We start from the raw sequence: 12,601 nt of genomic DNA, 5'->3' as shown, positions 1-12,601 counted from the left end.
CCCCTTTGGTTCACCTAAATAGCATATCCAATTAAAATTAAACACCTCACCTTAACACGGGGTTTCCCATTTTACCTTTATAAACCACCATTTGCTGTGTGCCATGTCCGTCTACCCTCCATCCAGAAACAGTCCTTTGTTCCTCAGGGACAGACACCTCTGCCCCTTTCCCTTGTCCCCTGTCTCCTTTACCACTGCATCCCAGACCATTCTGATACAGACTTCCCCTTTATACCTGCAAGATCATTTGCTGCTGTTTTCTGCCTGAATCAGAAACCAGCCACTTTAACTTTTCTTCTCTGATTAATAAAGGGTCTCTCTGTGAAAACAGGTGTGGTTTGTGACTAATCCAGAGGCCAGAAGGAAGCCCCCATTGTATAGGACTCCCATTCAGTCCTGATTGGGTTTTTTGTATGGTTGGTTTTGGTTTTGCTTTGTCAAGGTGGCACAAACTAGAGTCAATTGGAAGGAGGAACCTTAACTGAGAAGATACCTCCACCATATTGGCCTGTAAGCAAGTATGGGGGGAGGGGAGTCATTTTCCTGAGTAATGATTGGTGTGGAAGGGCTCAGTCCACGGTAAGAGGTATCACCCCTGGGCAGATAGTCCTGGGAGATATAAGAAAGGTAGTTGAACAGGAGCATGAAGAGCAAGCCAGTAGGCAGTGCTCCTCCATGGCCTTTGCTTCAGTCCCTGTCTCAAACTCCTGCCCTCACTTCCCATCACAACAAACCATAAACTGTAGGCTGAAATCATCCTTTCACTCCCCAAATCGCTTTAGGTCATGGTGTTTTATCCCAACAACAGAAAGAAAACCAGGACAAAAAGAAAAAACAATTATTGTAACAAGCATTAGAATATTTAAGTCTTATATAGTTATGGAAACATGTGGTAAGCTCTCCCCTCCAGCCACTGCCCACATATAAAGCACACACACTGAAATTCTATACCTTTAGATGTCAGGTAAACATACTGTGCCCGATGGTATAGCTGCATCCCAGGTGTAGACCAGGTTATAGACCTGGCTGGTCTCGAACTCACAGACATCTGCCTGCCTCTGCCTCCCATTAAAGGTGTGTACCATCACTGCCTGGCAAGTCTTAGGGTTTAACAACCAAGCTTTCTCTCCTAAGAGAGGTTTTGCTTGATGCCTTGTTTGAAACAACCTTCTCACCACTCCCCAGTCCTTGTCCTAATTGCTCTTCTCATTCAGCATGACATGTTATCTGTTCATCTTGTTTGCTGCCCCATCAGAGTCTCAAGTTTTCTGAAGGCAAGATGGTAAGAGGTCATATTTTAAAAATTCAGACACATTTTAAAAATGTAGCCTATTTCCAGGGAATCAAATATTGCAGAATCCCTAATGTCTAAAGGGTAATATAATACATATGTGATATAATGCTTATACTAGGGAATTTGTGCATTATGAAAAATATAAGCCTTTCCTTGGAATTTTAGACTATCCTTGTGGGCTGGGGTTACAAAAACATACTTATCTTCCTTTATTGTTCAGCTCATAATCTCTTGAAGAATGCCTCAAAAAGACTCTCTTGGAGATTGCTTTCAAAGAGAGAGATCAAGGATAGAGGATCAAACTGTCACTTGAAGGACTCTTAGCCCTGCTTTTTCAAAACCAATCCACAGCTGGGTGAAGGCTGCCAGCCAGACTTTCCACATCCTTTAAGTGAATTGAGGTTTCTCTGTGCTAAATGTAAAGAGATAGAAGTGGGAGATGAAGCTCTTGGTACCTTCTTTGTTCTGCCTTCTGCATTTTCCCACTTTGCTTAAGAAGTACACCTGAGTCTCAAAGCAGATGTTCCTCCAATCTTGTCCCAGGAACCCTTCCACTCCACCAATTCAGAAGGGCAGGCAATTGTCCTTCTTAAACACAAGGGGAAGAAAAACATAACCATTGTTCTTTTCATCCCCAATAATACTGTTCTAACAAGTCTCACTCAGATAGAAGCCCAGTATTCAGAGTCATTAATACAAACGCTTTAAAAAAAACATATGTACACATATATATATATATATATATATATATATATATATATCCCTCTCATGCCAGAATGTTGGCTATTTCTCTTTGGGGAAATTAAAAAAAATGTGTCTACAATTTCTGCCTGACCCACAGATGTGGCTTCTGGGGCACAATCATGTGAGAACAGTGGCAGGCTACAGAATAGGGAAAAATATCTACCAACTACACATCTGATAGTGGTTCACTACAATTAAAAAACTGGATATCAAGGAAACAAATAACCCAATTAAAAACAGGGTACCCATCAGTTAGTGAGAAATAACTTTCCACCATCCCCAAATGAGCTTTCAAGGACTTCCCAAATGTCTTGGCATTGATTGAATTTTGGATCTTGATGGTTTAGGAAGTATTCTTGCTGCACCAAGCTGTCATTTATTTCTTTTTCCTCTGTGTAGCTTTGGAGCCTGTCCTGGTACTTGCTCTGTAGACCGGGATGGACTTGAATTCACAGAGATCCACATGCCTCTGCCTTTCAAGTGCTGGGATAAAAGGCGTGCTCCATCAACAACCAGCTTAACATATTTTTTATTGTAACCTCTCTTCAATGGTTATCTGTGAGAATCAATACCATGATGCTATGTTCTGTTATTCTGTTTGATCAGAGATGCAATCTATGTGCCCAGATTTTTTTTTTTCAAGACCCCACGAGTTTAGTGTGAAGGTTGCATACCCTCTGAGTCTGGTTCCTCCTGATCTCATTTCCTTCTGTTGTTTCCTCTTGCTTTCCATTCTCTGGCCGGAATTTTCCCTTACTAGTCTTTCCTCTAAGCATTACCTGTGGGATTCTGGCTTCTGCATTTGCTCTTTATCCTTCCTCACTGGCACTCATGTTGTCATGACTTACTAGAGCTTCCCCTCATTGGTGTTCCCTATTCAGTTATCGCTTCTATGGAGTTCCCCAGTAACCCTTTCTAAGAAACCCCCTCTATTTCCACTAACTGCCTTTGCTTTATCATTATATCTATCATCATCATCATCGAGATGTGGCCTCTCTATAGGACTCAACCTCCTGAACAAAAGCAATCTTCCAATCTCTGCCTCCCAAATAGCTGAGAGTTGTATATGGTGCATAACTGCTTCATTGCTTTTACAGCACTTACTAGAACGGAAATAGTACATTATACAGTATATGACATGTCTTATTTATTTTCTAAAAACCCTGTTACTAAGTAAGCACCTTGAGGGCGTAGAATCCTCTTTGCTGTTGTTTCCCTAGACAGACCCTAGGACTGTATCTGGTACATGGCAGTTGCTCCAAAATTGCTTGATATTAGTGTTCTTTAAAAAGCATTTTTCTCAGTGGATGATGATTCAGGAGGTTGTATGAGCCTGGTAACCTGAGTTTGATCCCAGCACTCCTATGGGAGGAGCAAGGATGAGACATTGAATCTGTCAGTTTGGGTTGCTTGCACACAGGTTTTTGTTTGTTGTTTAGCTTTAAAGTCGTTCTACGGTGTGTATTTCAACGTGAGGACGGAGATGACTGTTAGAAGTCGCAGCAGGATGGTAAAAGAGCTGACACCTTCAAGCAGGACAGGTTCGTGGCCACAGCCCAGAAGTAGGGCGGTGGTGGCATTAAGTCCCCGCGCGTGCACGATGGGGGGTCGGGAGGGCGCCTTCAATTAGGACAAAGGAGTCCCGCTCTTTAGAGGTTGGAGCGAGTCCACATGATCTGACAACATAGCCTGCCACTGAGGAGGAAGACTCCAGGCGCAAGCGCTCCAAACACTTAGCGAAAAAGACGCGCTTGCTGCCGCCTCTGTCTCTATGGCAAAGGACGCCGGAGGCGAGCACGCCCAGAACCCGCCCAGCGCTAGGACGCGGAAGCGCGCACGCTCAGTCCACTAGCAGACGTCATGGGCTTCCGCGAGATTGAGGCTTCCTCGCGATAGGTCAGGCCAGGCTATCAGGAAGTGACTCCCCGGAAGGAGCATGTCTGCTTTCCTGGTCCTGCCTAACGCGGCGTGCTGACCCGCCGACACCATGCAGTCGGATGATGTGAGTTCGCTCCCTTTGGTCTGGAGCCCCCGGGTTTGTGCAGGACATTTCGCTCATTTAGGACTCAGATCCATATACTTAAATGGCTTGTTCGTCTTCTGTTTTCTCGGATTGCGAGACTTCCAGAACCCCGATTTTCCAGTGGGTTCCCAGTCTAGTTTATCTCAGCGCCTCCACTGCGGTTAAAAGGCCAAGACACCCCAACCTCAGCCCATCGGCTCGACTTAATCTCTGATGCCTAGCAGTAAAGGCCCCTGTGGCAGTACAGGCTGGATGTTAGTTGCCCCGGGCCTTGGAAGGCGGGAGAGGTGCGAAGTTTAGAATTCATATTTAAGAGCCCTGATCATCCATGAGCGTTCCTTTTAAGTCTGCTTTTCCTGTGTTAGAATTTTCTTTACCTTGCTCTACTGCCTGAGTCGTAATTTCGAAAGTATCGTACGTTCGTCTGTTTACAGGAGTTGTAAATACTTAATCAATTAAGTGTGTAGGCACTGTGGTAATAATTACCGAGGATTTTGTTTACCAGTCAGACAAAAATACTTCTGCTCACAGAGCCCTCTGGGGATGGAGAATAAACATGCAACGTTTGCATGGTAAATGGTACCACGGAAGATGAGTAATGGACAAGGAGGAGAGAGCACTGCAGATAAGGCCAGGCAGACATTTGGATAAAGACAAAAAATGGGAATGAGCCAGCCACTGAAGGAGGGTAGGAATGGTAAAGGTTTAAAGACTGGAGATGGATGGGGAAGGTGGAATATAGAGGACACCAATGGGACTCTTTACAGGAATCAAGAGGATGAGAGAGGGGTGATGGATTTGATACACTTGCAAGGTCAAGTTGAATCCTGGAGGAAATTTTTTAGGTTCTTTTAGTAGGAACTGGGAGGAATGCTGTATTCTTTGGAGGAGTGTGGAACTGGGAGTTCCATTTGGCTGTGTTTATCATCTGGATCCTTTTAGAGATGCCAGGTGGGCAGCTAGATGAATAGACAAATCTGGTGCTTAGGAAAACCGTCTGACCCAATGATGTTTAAACACAAGCTTGAATGTTATCCTCCTTTCCCATTTCATTTTTTGTTTCCTTCCTCCCCCATCAGACATCCCTATTAAATCCCCAACATGTGTTTAATTCTTTGACATTTCTTCACTTTTCCCTTTAATTGCACTAGTCTTTCTCAGTTCCTGAAGGTAGTCCATCCAAAGACCTCTATATTCTCATACACCCATATACAGTTCTTAAATTGACTGCAACTTGTTGATGCATCATTTATGTACTATAGATGGTGCCTGAAGGACTGTTCTTTCTTTTATCCAACAAACACTCAAGAGTTTATGGAGACGTCAGTGCTTTTGCATTAGAATAAAGAACACATGAACTAGTGAGAGGTAGTAAAAGGTAATAAAGTTGTGGCATGTATATCTAAGTATCTAGTAGTGTGCGGCCTTCATAAATAGATAATGCAGACATGTGAAAAGTTACAAGGTATATGTGATATGATTAATTTTAACACTATACAGGGGTTCATATTATAGATGGTAGAGTAAATGTATATACTGGAAAAAATTGGGGAAAATAGTTGCCAACTGTTAATGAAATTCTGTTGCTAAGTAGTTAAGTCCTATAGACCAGGCTGGCCTTGAATTTACAAAGCTCTGTCTCCTTAGGGCTGGGATTAAAGTTTGTCAGCACGGGCCGCTATATTTAGGTGGATTTGTTTGTTTGTTTTATTTTACAAGTCTATGTTACTGTGTAAAGGAAAGAAATCAAACCTATTAAAAAAAATTTCTTTTCATTCCCTAAAAGCCCTTTCCTCATTGAGGTACTACAGCACTGTGCTATGGCAGGGTTCTCATTTTCTGTTTGTGTTTTGGTGATGGTGGAGACTCAACACCTTTGCACATGCTAGGAAGAATTCTACCATTGAGCACTGTTTGTAGCCTGGAGAACACTGTCTCTTTTTATATTCAGCAACATCTTTGAGGCCAGAGCAAAAGGGCTTTTACTTTGTCTTGCAGGTTATCTGGAATACACTGGGAAACAGACAGTTTTGTTCTTTCAAAATAAGGTGAGTATATTGCAGCCTAGACTGACCTGCATTTAGTTGCCCCCTTGGTTGTAAACATTATTCTCCTTGCATCCTAGAACCAAGACTCAGGGCTTTTGCAGAAATGAATATAGTCTGACTGGGCTGTGCAATCGGTCGTCCTGTCCTCTGGCAAATAGTCAGTATGCTACAATTAAAGAAGAGAAAGGTATGAAAACTTCACAATAGTTTATAACAGGTTCTTCCTAGTCTCTATAAATAATAACACAGCTGTTTAACTTCTCCTCAGGACAGTGCTACCTGTATATGAAGGTTATAGAACGAGCAGCTTTTCCTCGGCGGCTCTGGGAACGGGTAAGGCTCTGAGAAAGCTACAGTGACCACAGGTTAAGAGCAAGAATGCAATGTGCTTCTCTCTTCCCTGGGCCATCTCTAGAATTTGAAGCCATCTTCATTATGTATGCCCTGTTGGTACTGACCTAACCTGATTTAACCTTTCCCCCTCATGTTTCCCTTTTCTATCCCACAGGTTCGACTTAGTAAAAACTATGAGAAAGCATTGGAACAAATAGATGAAAATTTAATTTACTGGCCTCGCTTCATTCGGCACAAGTGCAAGCAGAGGTTTACCAAGATTACCCAGTACCTGATTCGAATTAGAAAACTTACACTGAAGCGACAGTAAGGACCAAGTTCATTTCTTTACTCACTTTTGGCCTACCACCTTTTCCTAGACCACGGCACAAGCAGTGTTTTGTATTAAATTCAACCATGACTAATCTGATATGGCAAGAAAAAACTTTGGGATGAAGATGTGTTCAATAGCTCTGCAGGATTTTAAAGTAGAATATGTGATTGTTATCCTGCCTGCCTAGAAATTGTTCTGTGGGAGTCCCTCAGAAAGGCTGAAATGAAAGGTTTCGGAATGGTCTAAAATTGTGATTAACAGGCGTATGAACTCCACTCTGGAGTCAAGAGTGGAACCCACAGGACTAATAGAATACCTTCTGAGGGTGTATGAGATAAAGGCCTTTTCATTGAGATCAGCAGAGAATGTTAAAAATCACGTGAACCTTTTCCAGAAATTCCTTTTTCTTTGAAGGATTAATTTTATTATGGTGAACCTAAAGAAAACAAAAGTAAACACATTAAAACACATGTTAATATCTGACTTTTATAGCTGGATGTGGTTGCACATAATTTTTTGTTGTTGTTTTGAGACAGGGTTTCTTTGTGTAGCTTTTGAGCCTGTCCTGAAACTCACTCTGTAGACCAGGCTGGTCTCGAACTCACAGAGATCCACCTGCCTCTGCCTCCCAAGTGCTGGGATTAAAGGTGTGCACCACCACCACCACCACCACCACCACCACCACCACCACCACCCGGCAGTTGCACACACTTTTAATCCCACCACTCTTGAGGTAGAGGCAGGTGAATCACTGAGTTCAAGGACAGTCTAGTCTACAAAGCAAGTTCCAGTACAGCCAGGACACAGAGAGACCCTGTCTCGAAAAACAAAAACAAACAAGAAAAATCTTTTGGTAGAGTTAAGACATCAAGCCCTCCAAGCTGGCCTGGAAACTTACGTAGTTTCCAACTCACAGTGATCCTTCTGTCTCAACTTAGTGCTAAGTTACTGATGTGAGCTGCTACTACCTGGGCTCCTGACTTTCATATAATTCAACTGTAGGTGTTGTGTGTGTTCATGCACATATGTACATGTAGAGCCTTGAATGTGCTGGACAGATGTTCGGTCACTGAGCTCTACGAGCAGCCTGAGTATCTAGAAACTTACATGCTCTATCTTGCCATATGGAGGTTAGCCACACAAAATCAGTTCTAATTCAAAATGAACTTGAATTTTCTAATGTATTTGATTTCTTCTAGGAAGAAACTTGTTCCTTTGAGTAAGAAGGTTGAACGAAGGGAAAAAAGAAGAGAGGTAACGTGTTCTGATATTTACAATGTTTGTATTTTCATGTGAGAAAGGAGTGAGATGCATGGAACTCATAATAATGAGTCACAGATGGGCAGTTATCGTCAGACATGGGATCTCTTTCATGTCTTCAGATTATTATGATTTTCACTGAAGGGTAAAAATAGATACTTTGGGGTGTTTGGATATAATGGGAAAAAGGTATTTTAGATAACTCCATGTCTAAAATTCTTCAAGTCATTAAACATTTCTGAATTTAGAATTTTGACATTGCCTGTCTCATACATTACCTTCAGCAGAGTTTAAACCCTGTCTTTAAGTAGCCTTGTGGCTATTTTGATTATATTACTTAGAAAATTGAAAGGTTTTGATTGTGGGATTCTTGTAAAAAAAAACAAAACCAGGACACACTGCTCTGATGTTGGATTAAGCTGCTCTGAAGTAAAGAGGGGTGGTGATGGCATGCATGAAGAGAGAATAGCCTGTTCAAGACTCTCCAGATTTTGTTCAGAGGATATTCTGTCTGTCCTTCTCACTGATTCTTCTGAGTCGAGCTGAGCTTCTATGATCTTCAAGACATATGTACACTTATCAGCTGTTCCCGACAAGCTCCAGTTTTCATTCATTTTTTGGCATTTCTATTTCTTTCTCTTTCACCAGATAACATCTCCCTCCCTTTGTCCTTTTAAGGAGCGCCTTCAATAATCTTTGGTGCTTTTATATCTCTAATCTATCATCTCATTGCTGTCCATCTTACTGTGTGACCTAAACTGGTCATACATGATCCTCCTTCCTCAGCATCCCATGGTACTGGAATTGCAGGTGTGTACTGCACATAGCTTATGTGATTGGAGACTACAATCATTATGAATTCTTAATTCTCCATTCATTATGCACCCATTTTTTTTCAAGTCCAGCTATTGAGTCTCCCATGTTCAAGCAAACTTTTCAGAGTGTGTACACTTTCTCCCTGTGAATTCAGAGGCCTCCCCTTCTTACCAAAAGTTTTCTGACACTTTTTTAATCCTCTAATGTATTTACATATTGTGTTCAGTGCACACTTGCATGGTGTAGCATGTGCATGGAAATCAGAGGACAGCTTTGGCTGACAGTCCTCAGACTCATTCTACTATTTGAGATCTTTTTTGGTCTCAATTCTGTAAGCAAAAATCTTTCCCACAGACTTCCAGGGGTCAACCTGTCTCTGCCTCCTCCCTTGCTCTTGGCACAATTAATGGTATGTGCCATCATGCCTGACTTCCTGCGTGGATCCTGGGAGTATAAACTCAGGTCCTCATGTTTTCAGGTTAAGCATTTTACCAATGGAGCCAGCTCCCCCAACCCCTATGATATTTTTTAAGTGTATGTAGGCATATATGTGTAGTCTTGTCTATCAAGGGCTCATTGAAAACTTAGAATACTATTGCTAAAGCCATAGGATTTATTTGTTACATTTATGCAAATTATAGAAGGGAATTGTTTAATTGAAAGGTTCCCAAGAGGCTTTGAGGGGGGAAAGAAGAAATGTATCTGACTAGAAACAAAAGCCTCACTAATGGAGGCCAGTAGGAAATAACCACATTACATTATACTGTTATTAAAAACTGGTAATTTATTTGTACAGATGAGAAAATGAGTCCTAACAGAGTAATGGATTTGCTCTTTTTCTTATAGGAAAAAGCATTAATAGCTGCCCAGCTGGACAATGCCATTGAGAAGGAATTACTGGAAAGACTGAAACAAGATACGGTGAGAAAGCTAGTAGTGTTGGGAGCATGTGTTTTCCTAAGTAGTAGTAGTATGCTAGGAAGTACAGAAAGAGCATTTCCCCCAAACTGTTTATTTGCTTACGTGTTTGTTTGTTTATTTATTTATTTATTTATTTGGTTTTTCGGGGCAGGGTTTCTCTGTGTGACAGCCCTGGCTGTCCTGGAACTCACTTTATAAATCAGGCTGACCTCCAACTAGTGATCTATTTGCTTCTGCCTTCCAAGTGCTGGGATTAAAGGCATGCACCACCACTACCACCCCTAATGTATTTATTTTTAAGCATATCACAAATGGCCTTCCCACTGCAGTTTGTCCAAATTCATGTGGGCCTGTCTTTCTGATGAGACTTTTTTCCTTATTTCCAGTTTACACTCCCAAGATCAACAGTTCTATATAAAAACATAAAAGTCCAGGACAGCCTCTAAAGCTACATAGAAATCCTGTCTCAAAAACCATAAATAAGTAGTCTTAGGCTTTTTGTTTTTCCTGTCCATGCACAGCCTCCAGGGACAGACCTGACTCCAGGCAGCAATGAAGAATAAAGATAGATTGGCAGAAAGTTGCGATTGGATGGATTGGGCTTTTGGATGAGAAACCTGAGAACCTTCCAAGCTCAGCATGTTTACTATAGAGAGCTGAACAGGAAGGCTGGTTGTTGCACACAGCTGAACAAGGGAGCAGGGACAGGTTCAGCTAAATCTCATTTGGAGCAGTCTTTGTAGTGAGGACTTCTTCAGACCATAAATGTTGGGAGATGCAGAGCTATAGTAGCCATTTTCTGCACACACTGTCAACATGTGTATACAGACCAGAAGACAGCTTTGCCATCCCTCTCTGAGCCTCACCCCGAGAGGAAACTTTGCCATTCTTCCATGGATCTGATGCTCTGGGGTCCTTGGCATGGCCATGCCCATGTCATCAGCAAACTCACACACTTCAGCACCTCCCTATAGTTTATTTTGTTGTTTTGAGACTGTAATTTCATGATACCCCAGATAACTGATGATAGCCTCAGGAGTCACTATGTAACAAAAGATGAGTTTAAATTCTTGATCCTCCTGCCTCCAACCTCCCACATGCTGGGTTATAGGTGTCCATCACTGTGCAGGTATATATGATGTTGGGGATTGAACCAGGAATTTTTATGTGAACTGAGCTCCATCCTCAATCCCGATAAGAGTTTTTGCTTCTATGTCTTACTCTAATTTGATGCTCTTTAAAATGAGTTTTTAAAAATCTTTTTTAAGATGTCTTAGCCTTTTGACTAAGGTCAGTGTCATTTAGAAAAATGGAAAGGTGATTAAAACATTATTTCCCTTTCTAAACAAAATTAGATTTGTCCCAATGCATGTGGTTGCATAAATGAGTAGTTTGAAATGTTGTGGTTCTCTTTTCCATAGAAGCCTTCTATTTAATACCAACCACTGATTGTTAAATGTAAACATACTGTACCTAGGTTGGAAAACCATAGAACAATTGTTCATCCCAGGCTTCTTATTTAGTCCCTGTTGATGAATAATGTGCTTGTCAGGCAGAAGAATTCTGAAAAATGTAATTCTCAAAAATAGTTAAAGGCAGTCTGTTTGTTCTTCAGTATGGCGACATCTACAACTTCCCCATACATGCCTTTGACAAGGCCCTAGAGAAACAGGAAGCAGAGAGTGACTCTGAAGATGAAGAGGAGGATGAGGAGGAAGATGAAGAGGTGAGTATGGTTTGTCTTGTTTTAAAACAACGTAATCTTTATTATGATAGGTCCTCATGTAATTCAGAAGGGAACATTACTTACACCCCCTTTTGTATCATAAGTTTAAATTTGGTTTTTCTTTCTAATGTTAAGCTTGATAGTAGATTTTTGTAGCTGAATATGTAGGTAGACTCTGATTCACTCATTCATGAAAAGAGGTAAAATTAGATACCTAAACTGGATCTTCATTGATTTCCCCCCCTAATTGTTAACTGTTTTATTTTAGGATGTGGGGAAAAGAGAGTTTGTAGAAGATGATGAGGTAGATGAGAGTGACCTGAGTGACTTTGAGGTGAGTTCTGTGGGGTAAAGAATGTCCTGTGCCTGCAGCAAGCAGGGAAAGCAGGGAGGATCTGAACACACAAGAGCAGATGAGCCCTATGGTCTCTCCTGAACTGGCAGAGCCGGGAAAGGGAGTTTGGAGAAACCCTGCACTTTCCTGCTCTGACTTGTGTCTCTGCATATTAGGATATGGATAAACTGGATGCTGGCAGTGATGAAGAACAGGATGAAGAATCCTCCAGTGAAGAAGAAAAGGCACTTAAGGCCAAGCACAAAGGCAAAGCACCCTTGAAAGGACCTTTGCGGAAAAAACGGGCCTATGTGGAAATAGAGTATGAGCAGGAAACAGAGCCCATGACCAAAGCCAAAACCACATGAGTTCCAGTCACATTTATCCCAAAAAGTCAACACTTTCCACTGTGCTCTTTTGTGCTATATTTCATACAGTATTTATATTGTTAATATTTATGTCACTTCAGTAGAGCAAAAATCTGGAGTGACTGGAGATTCTCAATTGTAGACTATTTTTCTAACATGTACTGTAACAGCTTGAGCCCAAGGGGCCTAACAGATGAGTTCCTGGGACTGGAATGACATTTTGCCTGTAAATATTTCTAAATTACAAATGCTAAACTCTCCCCTCCCCATTTTTACTTAGAAATGTCATTGCTTCTTTACCCTTTTTGGTTTTTGAAGACAAGGTTTCTCTCTGTAGCCTGGGCTATCCTGGAACTCTTTCTATATAGATCAGTGTAGCCTCAAACTCAGACCATTGTGC

The 12,601-nt window shown here is 41.6% G+C and overlaps 1 protein-coding gene and 1 long non-coding RNA gene across 2 annotated transcripts; one reads left to right on the top strand and one right to left on the bottom strand.

The window, feature by feature from the left end:
* The first annotated feature begins 3,934 nt into the window (after positions 1-3,934).
* Positions 3,935-12,459, top strand: Mak16 (MAK16 homolog). The gene is made up of 10 exons (XM_051182233.1): positions 3,935-4,040; positions 6,060-6,109; positions 6,187-6,296; positions 6,378-6,442; positions 6,618-6,769; positions 7,976-8,030; positions 9,699-9,773; positions 11,389-11,499; positions 11,768-11,833; positions 12,010-12,459. The coding sequence occupies exons 1-10, from the start codon at positions 4,026-4,028 to the stop codon at positions 12,199-12,201; spliced, it is 891 nt and encodes a 296-aa protein (XP_051038190.1). The 5' UTR covers positions 3,935-4,025; the 3' UTR covers positions 12,202-12,459.
* LOC127220400 (uncharacterized) lies at positions 6,022-7,179 on the bottom strand. The gene is made up of 2 exons (XR_007834367.1): positions 7,093-7,179; positions 6,022-6,275 (listed from the first exon to the last, which is right to left on the bottom strand). It is a non-coding gene; the product is annotated as an uncharacterized LOC127220400 (long non-coding RNA).
* Positions 12,460-12,601: the final 142 nt, after the last annotated feature.

Source organism: Phodopus roborovskii, unplaced genomic scaffold (assembly GCF_943737965.1).
Source record: "Phodopus roborovskii unplaced genomic scaffold, PHOROB, whole genome shotgun sequence".
NCBI classification, from domain to species: Eukaryota; Metazoa; Chordata; class Mammalia; order Rodentia; family Cricetidae; genus Phodopus; species Phodopus roborovskii.
The sequence above is the reverse complement of the archived record's forward strand: the minus strand, read 5'-3'. Positions and strand labels throughout refer to the sequence as shown.